Source organism: Mus caroli, unplaced genomic scaffold (genome assembly GCF_978045245.1).
Source record: "Mus caroli unplaced genomic scaffold, Mus_caroli_1 scaffold_6, whole genome shotgun sequence".
Classification (NCBI taxonomy): Eukaryota; Metazoa; Chordata; class Mammalia; order Rodentia; family Muridae; genus Mus; species Mus caroli.
Window position 1 is genome coordinate 130,019,025 of NW_028227261.1, and position 19,150 is coordinate 130,038,174.

The following is a 19,150-nucleotide window of genomic DNA, read 5'->3' on the forward strand; positions in this document are numbered from 1 at the left end:
TCTTTTACTTTATAAGTCAAAGCTCAATGAGACAACACATGCTTAATGATGCTAGCTAATTGATGTCCTTAGAAAACAACTGACTCACTACATCACTTCACATCCCTGCCAGGCAGCTGCTAGAAGGACTGCTCCATCTCACAGGCCGGGGTGAATTCATCCTCTTCATCTTGATGCTTTTATAAAGTTCCCACATTATACAACATCTACAGTAACTTTATCTCATTTTTTCATAGACACCTCTATATATTACTGAAGTTGTTCCTCATAGCTTCTGTATGGCATGGCAGAAGATACAGAAAGATTAAACAGCATGATTTAAGAGAAGTGCTTTGTTCATGATCTCACAAGTATCAAGTCTTTAAAGTTGTCATTAAGTCTAAATATTAAATATACCAGTGTTTTATTGATTCAGCAATTATATCTATACAATTTTTCTCCCTAGGGAATACAGCAAAGTCACTTTAAGATAATGAGGCAGGCTAAGAGTATGAACTTGTAACAATTACATACATACATACATACATACATACATATATTCATACATACATACATATATGTTTGTGTGTGTTTGTGTGTGTAAATCAAACCACTAATTTAGGTTTTATACTCCCTGCTATTACTATTGTTAAAATGTCGCCTGCCAAAGGATATATAATAAACGTTTGTTTATATTAGAAAAACCCTTCCAGGGTACTTAAGCGTACATACCTATTTTGTAGCAAATGACTTAAATATCTTGCTACAAGTTGGGGCCAGATGATATCATCCCAACCAAAAAGCTGAATTATTGATATAACTGGCTGTGGCTGAAGATCTGGTGGTGCTGTGTTTGGCATGTCCACTGCCAGCAAAGTAAAATCTAGATTTAAAAAGAGAAAGTTCAGGTAAGACATTTTCAAACCCCACCTCTTCACCTCTAATTACAAGGATTTAAAAAATCTCAAATAAAATGTAACATTCAAAAATGTAATTTGAGTTTAAACAACTAAATTCATGCTGTCAATGTAAACACCATTTAGAGCTTGAAAAAGGTTTAAAGGCATCCAGCTCAGTAATATGATTACAGATATGGCTCCTTCGAGTCAAGCCAGTGCTTGACTATAATTCAGAGACCTAGTCAAAAAGTATTTCTTGCATCCAGTCTTCTTTGATTAAGTTGACTTGCCACCTGCCACAGGCACTCATGCTCACCGCCGATAACCAACATTCTCTTCTATTAAACAGTGATTTCCCATGATTAAAGACACCCACTTTCTTCAGAACCCACGATCTAGAAACCCATCAGTTCAGTCTGTACCTATGCTCCCAGGTCAACTGAAGCACTGCCTCCTAGGAAGCTCTCTCATTCCCTTCTACCAACTTCACACACAAGGTAGGTTTACTTCTTGCTCTACATTGCTACTTCTAAACCATTCTCACTCTTTCCTCTCTAACAGATCTAGCTTTAAATCTCCATACAACATCAAACTATACCAGTAACATGCTCTTCTTGATGTATACCCTCCAGCTGCCCAGGTTCATATTATTCTTCAACAGCAATTTTGCCATGATCTTATTTATTTGGAATTCCTTTATTCCAGTGACTATCCTTCCCCATATTTAAATACTCCCATGTTGATACCCAAAGGACTTGGCATTACCAATTATAACCTCTGTAAAACTTCATTTTAAGGACTCTATCTTGAAAAATTTGCTGTGTAAGCATGATAGCTTGAGCCCTAATCTTGAACACACACATGATTGCAGGGTACATATCTGTAATCCTGGTGTTGCTGTGTGGGTCCTTGGAACTCGCTGGCTGAGCAGCCAACAGTGCAGAAACATTCGAACTCCCACCCCCATCCCCAAACACCATATATGCCCCCACCCATCTCTGCGATCTGGTTGGAATAAAGACTCCCCACACACCTTCAATCCCTCTGGCTGGAATACAGACATGCCCTTAGTACCCATCTCTAGGGTAACAGTAGTTTGTAGAAGGAAGCAGTCATGTTTGAAAGTGACTAATTAAGGGGTAGACAAAGTGATGAATCACAGAGACAGAATGAGTCAAAAATAAGATATGCCCAACTCTTAGGAGAACAGACAGGAAAAAGAGGTGACTTAAAGAGTGGCAGAGGGAGAAAGAATCAATCAGTTCCACCGAGTGGAGCTGAGAATGAAAGGAAATAAAACTTGAGACCTATGATTCATGTAATTTATGTCAACTAGCCCAAAGAGTTGTTTGTGAGCTTTGAAACCTGGGGCTGAGAACATAGCAGAACAGGCCAGGACATGCCCGGGCAGGCCCATTGTCGTTAAGACATTCCTGAGGCTGCTTGGCCATAAAGATAAAGAGAATGACATGTCTGGACTGGCCCGGTGCCTCCCTATCTCCCGCCCTTCTGACACGGGTTAAATGTTAACCAGATGCTCTGCTGTTACCTCGATCTGCACGTACAGTCTGCTGATGTTTAAATGGACCGTGCCAATTCCTCCCCCAGCCCCAGACCCTTTTCTATAAAAACCGCTAGCTTTTGAGTCACATGGCCGACAACTGTTGTCTCCTGTTTGAGATCCGTGTTGGTCTGGAGCTCCATCATTAAACTACCTCATGTGTTTGCATCAAGACAGTCTCTCATGATTCTCCCCACTAGATTCTTTCAAGTACAGAGTAGGTCAGATGAGTGGAGTTCAGAGGCAGTTTTGCCAAGCAGAGTAATTCCAGGAGAAGCTGAGAGAAGCCAGTCAATCAGTCAGCTTGGAGAGGAGTTTGAGCCACAACAGCTGAGTTGAACCAGCCAGCCAGAGTTCAAAAGAACTAGAAGGGGTGACCTTATTCAGCAGTAAGTCATCAGGCAAATAAGGAGGATGGTGACCCTGTAGGAGGACCAGCAGTCACAATTAAGCTGGACCCCTGAGATCTCTCAGACACTGGACCACCAACCAGGCAGTATACACCAGTTGATGAGGCCCCCAACGCACATACAGCAGAGGACTGCTAGGTCTGGTTTCAGTCAGAGAAGATGCACCTAACCCTCCTCAAGAGACTGAAGGCCCCAGGAAGTGGGGAGGTATGGTGGGATGGGGGTGGGGACATCCTCGTGGAGATGGGGGCTGGGGGAATAAAATCTGGACTGTAAGATAAATCAATCAATCAATCAATCCAAAAAAAGTTCTTTTTGCAGGTCCCTGTCCTTTTTTCCACAGCATCACACTTTGCTGGTTTGCATCTTATCTGCACTCCTCTACAGTGCCCTTCCTTGTTTCTCTTGAGCCACAAATATGCACAGAAATACACTGTGAACTGATCCACAGTGTTCTGTTTTCATCCATTCTTATATTAATAACCATCTTAGCCAGTTTCTGGGCTTTAAAGATTATTCACCCATAGATAGATTACAAATAAACTGCCAGCTCAGAGCTCTTCTAGGAAGCCTGCTTATTATATTCAAGTCCTCATTTAACATATTTAGACTTCAATGAATACCTTAAAACAAACCCAAAACACTCTAAGAACTTAAGAATCTTCAATATTCTGTCATAGTCCCTTCCTAATCTTCTTATAAGCAAATTGCTAGTTACTCTAGACACCTTTCATGAATGAACTATTCTGGTCACATTACCTTTTTTGCTTAGTACATATTGTTAGTTTTATCTTTGCTTCCTTTAGATCTGACCATTTCTGACTATCTACACTACAACTTTAGTCCAATTTGGTTTCAGTTGTTTGAATAATTTTCCAACTGCCTTATTTCCCTCTTTGCTTCCCTTTACCTCATCAGCAGAACAACTGTAGTTCCTCTTCTGAAAAACCACCAATAACTTCTAATCTCCACATCAACGTGGAAGTCTTTGCAGCTGCTCAGAAGGCAGAGGGCAGACTTCTCATCACTTAAGTACATGTCTGCCTCTCACTCTTGCCCTCCACCTCTGTCTGTCTCTTCCCTCTAGTTCCCTAAGCACTGATCTCGCTCCCCATGTCACTGCCTCCTTGAGTACTCTGTTTAAACTGTAATCTCCCCTCTCCCCTGCCCTGTTTTGGTTTGTTTTTGCTGGATATGGTGTTTTCATCTGTAAACCAGACTCAGGAAGCTGAGGCAACAGGATCACAATTCCCACAGGACTGGTGTAGTGGCTATTCCTGGTTGTCAACTTGACTATATTTGGAATGAACTACAATCCAGAACTGGAAGGGTTACCAGTGACCCTTATGTGGAGGCTTGGAGATAGAAGTTTCTGATCTGGATCTTGGTATGGAGATCTTGAGGTATAGTGGCTCTGGATTCCAGAAGATTAGATCTCCATGTTCAAGGTCATCTGGGATTAAAGGTGTGGTGGAACACACCTTTAATCTGGGCTACACCTTCTGCTGGAGACAATATAAGGACATTGGAAGAAGGGAGTCTCGCTCTCGCTCCTTCACCTGCTTGCCATGTGGGACTGAGTAACTGCTAGATCCTTGGACTTCCATTCACAGCTACTACTGAACCAACTAAGCAAGACTCTCAGAAACAACAGCAACAAATTATTCTTGGCCCCATCACTCACTAGATCATAACTTTTGTGAGAATGGGGTATTTTTGTCTGTGGTGGTCCCCCCAATGAGTATATCCCTAGTACATGCAAAGCTGAGTATTTAAATAACTTCTGTCAACCTAATTCTACTTCAAATCAGAACTGTATGCCATTAAGTTTGAATTTGCTTGGCACTTACTTTTAGAACCTAGGATAGTGTCAACTAAACTAACACAAAACTGCTTCTGCTGATGGTCTAGCTTTAAAATTCTGGATGACAGAATAAATTTCAACTTACTAACAATATGTATTATCTCAGACACGACACTAGTTGGAAAGCATGACCTGCCACTGTCTTCTGTCCATATGTGTAGACAGTCTTATGTAGTTTGTATAAAGTCTGAACTGCTCCAAGGCTCAACTTCTTATCCATTTTTTATCATTCATTCCGCCATTTTTAGCTCATCTTTCTCCTTCCATCCCAGAATAAAATACTGATTTAGGCCATAGGGAGTTTTGTCCTCATTGTTTGTTTAAAGCATTATGGTTAAATACATTAAAAAACCCTTTAAATGAACTCTCTTTACATACATTTAGTAACAATCAAATCTCTTGTCCATTCCAGAACTTTTTAACACATTATGACATAATAGCTCTTTGAAGAAAAGTATAATGACTTCTCAGGAAATTGCCAAAATGTCCATATATCTAAAAATCTTGCCTAATTGTACATGATTCCATTAACGCATAAGGACACGTCTTTGGGTCAATTTAGTTAATTTAAATAAAAATTATAATTTAAAATAAAATCTAGGTGAAGTCAGAACACTAACATTCTAAGCATTCCATTCTATCCTGAGGGCTGGAGGGTTGTTGTTGTTTTTCTCTATACAAATTACCTTATATTTAGTTATCTGTTCATAAAGTATAAAAGCATACTACTTGAGCCAGATATAATCAAATGCTACCTTACTTTCCAAATAATTGTGAGAGCAAGAAAAGTTTGTGAACATTCAGTGTTATGTCTAAAAATTACCTTTTATTTTAAATAAATAAGCATTTAATTTTTCAGTGATTAAATACGCAAGCCAAACACACCCAGTTTAAGCATGCCATTTGTCCCATCATATGTCTTAATGAGTGTTATAAAGCAAGAGACTGTTATCAAGAAGACAGAGGGAAATACTGGCAAAAGTCTGCAACAGGAGAAAGCAATGAGCAGTGAACAGCTAATGCTGACCTGCAGCGGCATCTGCAAGCTGGGAGAGAGGCACAACTTGTGTCATTCTCTGACTCTTGAGAAAGGAAAAGAAATGCCTCCACAGTGCACCAGCGACGGCAGCCAGGGGGCGCTCTTTAGCCGATAATGAAGACTGCACAATTAGGTCCACATTCTCTCTTTGAAGTTCCTGACACAATTGCTGATGAACACTCCTGAAAAGAAATAAAAATATATCTAACACTCAAGAAATGAAAACAGACTGTTTTTTAACACATTTTTTTTGTTTTTCACATTTATATCCTGTGAAAACCGAAGGAGCATTTATATAACTGAAACCTTTTTGCCAAGGCATAATATATTTCTTGTTATTTGAAGGATGAATGAAGAAGGCATATCAAACACCATGAAGTTAATGTTAATTACTAATGTCAACCATTAATTATATGCTTTTTTAATATGTCAGGTCTAAATGAGAAACAGGCAACTTCAGAATGAGGTTCTGCATTTTGCAATTCATGTATGTCAAGTGATTTTACTTAGAATCTAAGCATTAAAACAGTTTTTTAAACCATTTTCTCTTGAGGGTTTTTCAACAGAGATATATTGGGAAGAAGGTAAGAAGAACATTTGGTTCAGGTAGGGTATATCCAATTGAACATTTTTTCTTGTGTAAAAAAGCAGGCAGCTTTGTGCTGGCATACAAAACTATGGAGTCTTGGCTACTAGAACCCAGGAAATAATTTTCACAGACAATAAAATATTCTGTTCATTAACAAAGCATAATTTAATGTGTCTTAAATTCTGATTTATCATTAACTACTTTTTGTTAACTCAAAATTTAAACATCTTTGAAACCTAAGAAACATAGGTGCAGAAAATTGAGATTCCCAGGCTATCTATGCAAAGAAAGAACTTCTCAATGATTGGGAAGAGAGGCATTTACAAAGCAATCCACTCAGAAACAAATAAAATGTCATGTTAAATGTAGAGTATGACTATTTTCTGTGTCTGATTCCATCAGTGCCACACCAACCTGAAGAGCAGAAGTAACTGTGGATTATCATCCTTCTCTTTGCTCTCTGCAGTTACACAGAAAGCAGAGATGCAACAAAACCAAACCAAACCAAACCAAAGAAGGCCCAAAGCTTCCTTTGTCAGAAATTGTTTTCAACTAAGGAGAGTACTTTACAATTCAGTTAATTTTAAGGTAGCCTTCTTGATCTTTCAAGCAGTTTATTTAGGACATGTACCTAAAGTCAGTCTACAAAGTGGTTATAAGACTACATTCTGTCACATGACTATATACCAGGGAGTAAAAATTCAAAGTATAAATTACATAATATTGGGAAATTCTGTCCCTTTACATTGTATTTCTGCACATCACGGGACACCACTTAATCTTACTAAAAGTACATTAAAAGTGTACAAATGCCTTGGGAAAGAACAAAAAGCTATTCTCTCTTTTTTTAAAATTAAAAAAAATTACTAGATATTTTCTTTATTTACATTTCAAATGTTATTATCCCCTTTCCTAGTTTCCCCTCTGAAAATCCTCTATCCCCTCCCCCTGCTCTCCAACCCTCCCATTCCCATTTCTGGTCTTGGCATTCCCCTATACTGGGGCATAGAACCTTCACAGAAGTAAACTGTTCTCATTAAAACAAAACAAAACCCCAAAACTAAGTATCTATTATGTTTTCCATATAAAAACATTCCCGAGATGCTCTCAATTTACATTAGAAGCTAAAGACCAATTTGGGTCCAGTAGCTTAGAATAAAGGGAATGAGGCACTACTAGAATTCTTCAACTGCCCCTGGTAACACAGAAAAGATCAGGAATACTTTTTATTATTATTATTATTATTATTAGGTATTTTCTTCATTTACATTTCCAATGCTATCCCAAAAGTTCCCCATACCCTCCCCCCAGCCCCCTACCCACCCACTTCTTGGCCCTGGCGTTCCCCTGTACTGGGGCATATAAAGTTTGCATGTCCAATGGGCCTCTCTTTCCACTGATGGCCGACTAGGCCATCTTTCGATACATATGCAGCTAGAGTCAAGAGCTCCGGGATACTGGTTAGTTCATATTGTTGTTCCACCTATAGGGTTGCAGACGCCTTTAGCTCCTTGGGTACTTTCTCTAGCTCCTCCATTGGGGGCCCTGTGATCCATCCAATAGCTGACTGTGAGCATTCACTTCTGTGTTTGCTAGGCCCCGGCCTAGCCTCACAAGAGACAGTATGCACTGAAGTCTAACCAAAATAATGACACCTTACCCTGGGTTTTAGTAGTTTTTTTTTTCTTTCAGGTATAGATTTTAAATAATAATAATGTATGATTGCAAGCCATTTTTTTACTCACTCAAACCTACTCCCTGTGAAGGAGTAACGTCTCTGATCAGTTTCTCTCTGCAAGCTTCCCACCTACTTTGCTTGCTGGGCACACCTGTAATCTCTGCAATGAGGAGGATGCAGCAGAGGGACCATGAGTTTGAAGCTATTCTGCCTATACTTCAATATCTTACCTCAAAACATGAGTGGATGAGCGGAGCAGTCTTCTAGCCCTCTCAAGTAACAAAACAAAAACTTCAAAGAGGATTAAAGAATTATATATAAGACCTAAAACAAACTACTAGAAGAAACAGTTCAGGACACTGAATAGTCAAGGAGCTTTTGGATAAGGCCCCACCCCTCCCAAAATATAGGAATCCAAAAATAAGACAACTGGAATATTGAACTAAAATGCTAACTACTACAGAGGAAACAGTCAAGTTAAAGCAATTAGAATCAGAGAGAAAATATTTACAAACTACACATTTGAAAGGGGTTTAGCATGCAATCCAAAAATCTCATTATTAACAAAACAAAAATCACTTAAAAATATTTCAGACATGCCTCAAAAGACCACATACAAATAACTAACAGGCATATGAAAAACACTCAATATCAATAGTCATCAGAGGAATAAAAACTAAATCCACAATGATATACTGTGAGATGACTCATTCTAGTTAAGAATGGCTAGTATCAAGGAGGAATTGCAAGGGAGAAATATAAAATGGATTTGAAAACGCATAAGCATAGATGAAATTCTCAAACAAACGTCTGTTTTAATGTAAAGTTTTATTTGCAAGGCATCTCTTTCTGCTATTAACTCCTAAGACAGGGAAAGATATTATTGTAAGTCTGTACAGCAAAATTCAGTTTTGTTTTGTTTTTCTACTGGACCCTTACATCTCCATGATAGACAGATATAAACTACTATTTATACTAAGAGTACACCCTAGTTTAAAAGGTGGTTCTAGGGTATTAAACAAAGGAAGGTAATGAGCACTGGTGATAATGTAGAAACATAGGAGCCTTTTTACCCTGTTGGCAGGAGTGATTATAAATTAGTTCAGTCATTATAGAGGTCCTGAAAATATTAAAGCTGAAATGGCATATGATCCAGCAATCCCATGCCTGGGCATGAATCCAAAGGAAATGAAGTCTGGATGTCAAAGAGACATCTGCACTCCCATGTTTCCTGTAGTATCACTTATTATTCCCAAGAAATGGAAACAACCCTATTTGTCCACCAAGTGAAGAGTGAAAAGAGAAAATGGGACCTATATATATGATAGAATATAACTCAGCCATAAAAGAATAAAGTTCTGGGTCTTTAAGATGGCTTGGTTGGTAAAATTCTTGTCCAGTGTCCCAGTTTCAATTGCTGTGATAAAACACAAGTTGGGAGGGAAAGTGTTTATTTGGTTTACACTTCCACATTGTGGTACATCATCAAAAGAAATCAGGACAGGAACTCAAAGAGGGAAGGAACCTGGAGGCAGGAGCTGATGCTGATGACACAGACATAGGGGTGCTGCTTACAGGCTTGCTTATCACAGCTTGTTCAGCCTGCTTCCTTATAGAACCCAAGACCAGGATGGAACCACAAATCACTAATTACGAAAATGTCCTACAATTGGATCTTATGGAGGAAATTTTCTCAATTGAGGTCCCCTCCTTCCAGATAACTCTAGCTTGTGTCATGTTGACATAAAACTAGTGGCACACCAAGCAAATTTGGAGAGCCAAGTTTGGAGCACTGTCCCCTACATAGAAGACCTGGGTGAAGGATCATGCATCTATAGTATTAGCACTGGGAAGAGTGAGACAGAAGGATCCCTGGGACTTGCTGGCCAATCAGACTAGCTGAGTCAGCCACCTCTAAGTCAATGAGAGACCATGCCTTAACTAAAATGAAGAGCCACTGAAGACGCCTAACGCTGACCTCAAGCCTTCATACATGGATATTCATGTGTGTCCATCAACCTACTTCTTTCTTCCCTCAAAAATAATGAAATTTCAGACAAACAGAGAAGACATTAAGTGAAATAATCCAGGTATAGAAAGGCGAGTATAAATTCTGCTGTGCTATGCAATGTAAGATGAGTATACACAATAATTATGTACTGTATATTCCAAAAGTTAGAGGCTTGTGACATAGCTCAGTGGTAGAGGACGTGCTTAGCATGCACGAGGCCCTGGTGTTAATCTCTACTAGGACCCCCACGCCCAAAATAAAAAACTATTCTAAGTTTGAAATACTTTGAACATTATACCAAAAGAAAGGATAAATGTCTGAAGAGTGAGATGTGCTTGAGCTGACTTGACCATTACGTAACATATACATGCATAACAACATGTTACCCCACAAGATGTATAAATACCATGTTTTGACATGTCAACTAAATAAAGAAAATCTAAGACCCATGAGATGGCTCATCACAGAAGATGAAGCTGACAGCAGAAGAGTCAAACAATACATCCAAAGTTCACATGGTTAAGGGCTGACCACTGAAGCCTAAACCTGACACTGAAGAAAGATGCTTCCTTTACAACATACATGTTTTTAAATGATTAAACATTAATTGTTGTTGTTGTTTCATCTTATGTGGACTAAGGAAATTTCAGCAAGGAAGAAAAGATCTAGGAGAGACAAAGGTGGCCCTGAGCTTTGAAACAAATAGCAGAATTCCATATTACCTAAGAGTAGAAAAGATGTACTCAAGGCAGTACTGAAAAGGACAACAGATATGACCCACCTTTTACCTCTGCAGCAAAAAATGATGACACAGCAGGAATATCTACTGGTTACCTCAGGGATATGACTCAGAGATCTGAATACATAATGGTAAAACACAAACCATTATGTAAATATCCAATGCTGCCAGGGTGTATTCCTTTCAAGGCAGAGTGAGTAGAGGAAAGATGGGGTCTAATTAAAGCTGAAACACTGACCCCCACAAAGCATGTTAGAGAATGTGCATCTGAGTACTGCACACTGAGAAAGCTGCATAACCAGAACCTGCAAATGCTCCTACTCAGAGCTCCAGTGTCCAGACTTACTAGGTCTGTTGCCTTCCAGGGGAATTAATATTCGATCATAATGTCTCCATCCCCGAGGGAATCACAGTGAAAAAGAGGAAACGGCAAGCATCGGACATTATGGAGGCTGAATCAAATGTCTGCACATAACCACCAGTTCAAAATACCTGTGCAGTCTTGGGTAATTTTTAAAATCAAAGTTTCTGGAATGGAAAACTAACTATAAAGGAGTAGTGACAGTGGAACATTGGAAAGTGCAGGCAGTTTATAAAGGAAGCGCCATCTCTAGGCCCACTGTGAAGGGAAACACTGTAACTCCAGATGCCACAGGCATCTTCAAACCTTCTACCTTCCACCACCGTCAGGGGGAAAACAGGAAGCCATTTGCTGCCTAAAAGGTAAAACTAAAACAAAAAGATATAAATTTCCTCAACCCTTGGAAATTTCTTTGAGTAAAGACAATTTTCATATAGGTTAAAATAATTCTGATACACACATGTGGAAGTGTAATAACCAGACCATCTTACATTATAAATAATAAAATATAGTGTCAAGTTACTCAAATTGCAGCTTTCATAGTAGAAATAATAGCAACACCTAGCATTTAATAGTGTTTACTTTGAGCCTTGCATTATGTCAACTATTATTTCTCATCCTGTGAGGCAGAAACAGTTATTATTCAAATCTTATAAATGAAGAATTGAGACAAAAAGAGAATGTGCTTGTAGCTAGTTGTGGCAGAGCAGAGCTGTGTGACTTGGAAGAAATGACTTCCCAATTCCTGCTCTACTGAGTGAAGAGCAGCAGTAACTAACGGTTCTTACAGCCACCTAAGGGAGTCTTGTAAGTCACAAGTCTTCACAAGTCCACGCTCTTTCACACCCACTATTCACATTCAGTTCTGCTGTCTTGACTTTTTCTCACACTAAAGGGATTTGCACATGTTGTTACTCAGTTCCCCTTCCCCCACCATCCACGATCTGTTTTCTCGTTTTCATCTGTCTTGATTCCACATGTCCCACCACTCCCCAACCACACCGAAGTGGCAACAAACACAATCTGTGGCTCTTCTCTGCATTCTTCCCTGGTAACTTAGCAGGCCTGTGATAAACTGGTCACACAATAGATTACTTTTTTGGTATGCATTGATTTCACAATTTAAAGAAATGTATTGTGTTTCACAATTTAAAGAAAAGAAAAACTTTTGATGAAGCTCCTACCACAGGACAAACATGACACAGTAATGTGATGGGTAGGACTTGACAGGAAATCTGCAAAGGCTGAACGATTCTTTTAGCTCTACTTCAAACATGGTGACTTTAAAACTCTGCATTAGTGTAAAACAAAAACAAACAAACAAAAACCAACAAAACACTGTTTCAAATAACTGAGTAGAACTACTCCAAGTATCCAACTGATTAGGTGCTGGTAAGCAGAAAGACAATGAGGGTCCTTCAGATACCCTTGGATGCGTTTCTCAGTTCCATTTCTGTGAAATGAAACTATTAACTGCTTCACTACACAAAAATAACATACAACCTAAGTCCCAAAGTTTTAAACCTGGAAGTAACCTTAAAAACTATCTAATACAGCAGTTCTCAATCTGTGGGCCATGACCTCCCTAGGGGTAAGAGCATTGGAAAACACAGGTATTTATATTGTGATTCATAACAGTAGCAAAATTACAGTTATGCAGTAACAATGAAAATAATCTATGGTTGGGGTCACCAGAGGACCTGTATTAAAGGGTCTCAGCATTAGGTAAGTTGAGAACCACTATCTAATACAATCCTGTCTTTAAGATCTGGAAGTGGGGAGGAGAGAGCAACCTCAAATGCCTCTAGGTAAACAGAAACTTTCACAGCCTCTGATAATGAGGTAACACAGTTTCAGTTCTGTTCAGAATACCTGTGCAGGCCAGGCTATGACGTACAAGTGATAAACAAGAGACCAGTCTTACAAATCCAATCCTGGAGTACTTTACAAGTACTCCATGGAGCATGGGTGGATGATGAGATCAAAGCAGAGCTATGACTGCTTTGAGCAAACAGATTCTATAGAGAAGCAGTACCAGCTATAAAGTATACAGTGAGTGACATACAACAGATGACTTGGGGGAAATAAAGGGAGCTCTGTGGTCTGTGAAGAAAAGTGTATAAATGAACACTTGTCTAGGAAGAAGAACAGATTATGACCTAGAATTTGGAACTCAGTTTTTCATTCATTACACAGAAATATAAAGTCCCACAATTATCTACAGAGCTGGTAACCTATCAAATATGTGAAAACAGGTATGTAGCATGTAAGTCAAGACAGCTTGTAGTTCAGGTATAACTCTATTGCTTCAATTCCTAGTGAGTGTAATTTAGTCAGGAGAACATCACTGAAAAAGTATAGGTCCGGAGACAGACATGCCAGAATATAGCACTTCCTCATATAAGGAATATTTCCTCATTCCTTCTAATTATTAAATAAACCTTCCTTAAAAGTTAAATTAACCACTCTCCTTTTCTTGTTGTTTCTTGGCCACAAAGTAAGCACAAACGTTGGATGTGGTTAATTTTATTGACAAGTTCTTTATAAATGTTTAAATAACAAAAACCTGAGGAACTGTTATTATTAGCCAGCAAATTCCAGATGACTTATAATCTCTGCACTAGTCTTTATCTAAGCAGTTTTAATTGCTCTTGCTGACCTTATTTTATATTGAAAACTCTAACTACAGTAAAGCACAGACCAGACTATTCTGCACATGTGCAACAGAACCTGAACTGAGACCTATGCAATCAGAATAGATTCCATGTTCCCAAATAAAAATCATTTTTCTGTGGTTTCTCAAATGCCGTTTTATGACTGAAATAAGTAATGCATATTTCTAGTGTTATAATACTGTATTTGTTTATATACAAAACTATTAAAAGTAGCTACAAAGTGGAATATGAGCAAATCCCTACACTAGATGCAACATTGCAATATACCAAAAGTTAAAATTCATGGGGATTATACACTATTTTATAAGGATATCAAAGGTTAAGGACGTGATAATTTAAGCTTTTGCTAGGGCCAGATGAATTAATCTGCAAGGATGGAAACAACAATGCAAGAAAGAACTAAGAGCCCAATGCCAATGAATCAAGCATCCTCATGTTTCTATACTTGGATTCATGGGTTCAGTAAGTACAGTTCATGACTGCTTGGCTCTGTTGCTTTAGCAGGAGGTGGAATATCCCGTCATGGCAGGAACACAAGGCAGAGGAGGTCTGTTCTCATAGTGGTCAGAAGCGGAGAGAGACAGACCTCAATAGTACTGAATGATGAGGGCAAAAGCTCTAACTCTCAGTCTTTGGGGTATACTTCAAATGCAAATTTCACCAAAGACTATGGTAATAGGCTCTAAGATTTCATGTAGCAAAACTGGCTGAGTACTTAAAATGGATGTTTAACCATCCCCAGCTACTACTGGTATAAAAACATGAGACTGTTTCCCCAAGGAGGTGGGAGGTGTTGAAGCTAGGTCTAAGGAAGAGGGCTGAATAAGGATCTTTACAATGTCAATAGGAACATATCCTTAAAAGGGATTAACAAGACCCTGTCCTTCCTTTTGTGTTTTTCAGCCACAAGGTGAGCAGTCTGGTTCCACTACAAGCTTTTGCCATAATGTATGTGATATGTTGTTCTGCCACAGGCCCCAAGCAATGAGGCCCTGTGATTAGTGACTAGACCCTCCAAAGGGCTTAAGTTTACTATTTAGTTTTAAATTATGCTTCAGTAGTAGAAGTTTGCAGGGTCCTAAAAGGTTGTATTTTCCAACAAGCAGATGTTAGGCCACAGGCAACTCCTCTCTTTCTTCAATGTTTAAACTGGGAACAGTAAGAGTACCTTCAGGAATAAACTAGATAATAAAGTCAAGCACCTATAATCAGGCAGGCATTCACATGCACACACATGTCTGTATGCATGTGCATGTGTGTGTACATCTCAGTAAACCTGGATTCTCTGAAACACAGTAATTCTTCCCTTATTGAGAAGGTTCTGTTTATTTACTACCATAGATGAAGAAATGGCCATGCAGCTAATAGCCCCATTGCTGATACTTAGTGACAAAGTCATAATTCTCAACAGGAGGATTTCATTCCTCTACTGCATATGTGTATATAAAAACAAATTGTACTTTGTTCAACGATTTGTTTCACCAACTCACAAAACATACATGTAAGTCTGTTTTACAATTTATAAAAAGAAGACCTGTATCATCTAGTCAGATGAAAATCAAGAGAGGAGGAAGGTATATAAAATCTAATCAATTCCAATTCAAAAGAAATTGCAAATATTCTTAGAAGGCAGGATACAAAGCTAACGGGACAACATTTGTGGCGTGTGGGTGTTTCTAGGCTGTTGAGAGAGGGTGACTCAAACTAATAGTCAACAATGATGAAAAAAACACCTTTGGAAAGTTGACATTTGAATAGAGCACCCAAATGAATAAAGGGGGCATGCCATGGACACAAGGGGGAAGAACACTGCAGAGAGAAAGACAGAAGCACTGAGACGTTGAGCCTTGCATGGACAGAGTCAGAAACAAGGGACCCTGTGGTTTGAAGTACAACACGAGACAGGACAGCAGATACTAGGTTGGAGATCATGTGAAGTCTTAAAAAAATGATGGTAAGAATCCTGTATAAACTCAAAAGTAAATGATAAGCCACAAACTTAGAAGTGTAATTTATATATATCTTAAAAAAGAACATGTAAAACAGGGTTAGAGGGAAAAATGACCATTCTGACTATTACAGTAAAATAAGTAAAAATGGGATACCATTTGTTCCATCATGTCAATCACTGTCTGCATTCAGAAGGAAAAAAAAAAAAAAAAAAAAGAGCTATGTAAACACTTTAACTTTGTCTCGAGTAGAAGAGTGAATTTAGACACCAGAATCATTCTGTCCAGCAGCTAAGCTCACAGATACACTCCAGAATCTAGTTACATGAGACACTTGATAGAGTGCTAGCATCATCCATAATGCCTGCATTCAAGAAATGTACACTTAAGATATATACAAAGGACTATGATCTTAAAAAGAATTAGGAGTGTAGTGACTGCTTCGTGGAGAGGAAATACCAGCACCATCATGAAAGTTGTAGTAACTGAAAAAAAAAAAAACTTCAGAAAAGTTCAAAATATTGAAAAAATATTAATAGGATATTAGCCCAGAAGCTTGGAATACCCAAGATACAATTCGCAAAACACGTGAAACTCAAGAAGGAAGACCAAAGTGTGGATACTTCGATCCTTTGTAGAAGGGAGAATAAAATACCCATGGAAGGAGTTACAGAGACAAAGTCTGAAGCAGAGACTAAAGGAATGACCATCCAGAGACTGCCCCACTTGGGGATCCATCCCATAAACAACCACCAAAACCAGACACTATTGAGGATGCCAACAAGAGCTTGCTGACAGGAGCCTAATATAGCTGTCTCCTGAGAGGCTCTGCCAGTGCCTAGAAAATACAGAAGTGGATGCTCACAGTCATCCATTGGGTGGAACACAGGGTCCCCAATGAAGAAGCCAGAGAAAGTACTCAAGGAGCTGAAGGGGTTTGCAGCTTCATAGGAAGAACAACAATATGAACTAACCAGTATTTCCAGAGTTCCCTAGGACTAAACCACCAACCGAAGAAAACACATGGTGGGACACGTGGCTCTAGCTGCATATGTAGTAGAGAGGCCCTTAGTCCTGTGAAGGATCCCCATTATGGGGGAATGCTAGGGCCAGCAAGAGGGAGTAGGTGGCTTGGTAAGCAGAGGGAGGCGGAAGGGGATAGGAGGTTCTCAGAGGGGAAACCAGGAAAGGGGATTGCATTTGAAATGTAAATAAAGAAAATATCTAATAAAAAAAGAAGAATATGAATAAAGCAAAGTGACATGAAACTGTATACTATTTAAGGCAGTGACTCTCAACTTTCCTAATGCTGTGACCCTTTAATACAGTTCTCCTAACATTGTGGTGACCCCAACCATAAAATTATTTCATTGGTACTTCATAACTGTAATTTTGCTACTGTTATAGATTGTAATAAATATCTAATATGCAGGATATCTGATAGGTGACCTCCAAAGGCATCAACAACCCACAGGTTGAGAACTATTGGTCTAGGGAATTACCAACAATTTGGTACTAACATGACAAATGGCAGTGGTGAATGACAGAAACTTAACTGGAATATTAATGGAATGCAGGGCAAACTCTGGCTGCTATGCACATCAGGTTAGATTTGTCTGCTACCAGAATACTGTGCAGTTAACATATAAAGACATAGGGTAATCAAATGATCCCTTTTATGAGTAATCCTACAATGAAGTCCATGTATCCTTGCTAAAATACAGTTGTCCCAATAATCTTTGAGATTTCAAAAGTTTGTGTTCTCAAAGCTGGAGTTAAGTAATAAACAAGTCATCAAGGTCAAAAAAATCAACCCAGACAAAACCACCTTACACAACCGATATCTCATTGTAATGCAAGGATCTACTCATTTAGATAGCTTGCTAAATGCAAAGGCTAATTTTGCAATGCTAGTAGTGGGTGCTCTCTACTATATGGTCTTGAGTAGAATGAATACATTTCTCTATTACTATCTTTCTGTTATTTTGTCTTTGTAGTAATAGCTTAACTTATGTTCATATGTAAACTCTGGATGTAACAAAGAAATGGAGAAAAGTGTTATATGACATTGTAAGGTTTCTGTTTTTATGTTACTTTAAGATGTGTCAAGCAATTGTTATGAATTAAGGCAACAAGTGATCTCTAGATGAAGTTCTATGAAATAAATGTAAGAAACTCTTCAGGAATGTGACATTACATTATGACTTGTGGATTGCTAAAGGGAGCCCCCAAAACAATCATCACTAGGCCATGGCAACTCATTTCTAAATGCTTTCAACTAGTTTTGTTCAGTTAGGGGTTCAGTTTCTATGAACTCATTCTCCAAACTTAATAGCAAGGTAATAGATGAAAATAACAGAGTTTAAGACAACAGCCTTCTAGGTGAGAGGTCACTTTTCAGGTTCATCTGCGTCTAGAACACAACAGTACTTAGATCACCAGTGAAGAACAACATACATCTTTGTTCTTGTGGGTTGAGGGTAGTCATAAGTAAGACCATTTCTGTAAAACAATATTTACTATTATTATTGTGTACGTCCTGGGTGTGCTGTGGGCAAACATGCTATAAGAGGACAACTGCGGAGACCTCTGAACAACTTTGTGGAGTTGGTTCTCACCCACCTTTATGTGGGTTCTAGAATCAAAATCTGGCCGCCAGGCTTGTGTGCCTCGCTATCTCACTTGCCCTTTCTGAAGAATAGGAAAATAAAATGCATTCACCTTTAATAATACATCTAAAAAGTAAAGGGGGAGGAACTTCCAGAAGTTTAATGACCTGTAGGATTTTGTGCAGAGAATAAATGCACTGCCTATACAGAAGCCAAGGAAATGGAAGATGCTGAGCTGACTAAGGTTGTTGTTCCAGTCTTAAGTCAGGATAAAGAGTATGGAAAACAGCTGTAGAAAAGGAAGCACTCAATTCTTTTTGATCATGTGATCACTGTTGATTTGAATGAAGTCATCTCAGGAACCAAATTAGGTAAATATCCCTTCTGGCCTCACCAGCCAATTGAGAATTTAAAATTGAGTTCAGGGGGAGGCTTTGGACAAACCAGCTGTCTTATAAAAAATAATGGTAGAGTGCTTTGTTACCCTCTAATGACATATGGGATCATTCCACTATATCTTTAGCTGACATTCCCTGATGAGGGAACATGGTTTGTTTAATAAAAATTCAGGAGTCATTTTTTAAATTTATTAAATGTACTGAAATATTTTTGGTCACCTCTTATACAAATAAACTAAGACTAAATTCTGTTTCTAAGACTTTTCCTAATTGGTGGGAATATATTTCAAAAAAGGAAAGGGTCTAATGGTAATGCCGACTAATTCTTAACTACATCAACTAAAGTGGCCCTATCGCAGTAAAATTTCATCTATAATTTATCTTAATGG

The 19,150-nt window shown here is 38.6% G+C and overlaps 1 protein-coding gene across 1 annotated transcript in view; it reads right to left on the bottom strand.

Moving 5' to 3' along the window:
- Positions 1 to 19,150, bottom strand: part of Mms22l (MMS22 like, DNA repair protein) — a 104,484-nt gene that overhangs the window by 25,409 nt on the left and 59,925 nt on the right. Inside the window, exons 14-15 of the mRNA XM_021160342.3 lie at positions 5,741 to 5,934; positions 712 to 862 (exon numbers count right to left, since the gene is read on the bottom strand). Of these exons, the coding sequence (XP_021016001.1) occupies positions 712 to 862; positions 5,741 to 5,934 (345 nt within the window). The remainder of the gene's footprint in view (positions 1 to 711; positions 863 to 5,740; positions 5,935 to 19,150) is intronic.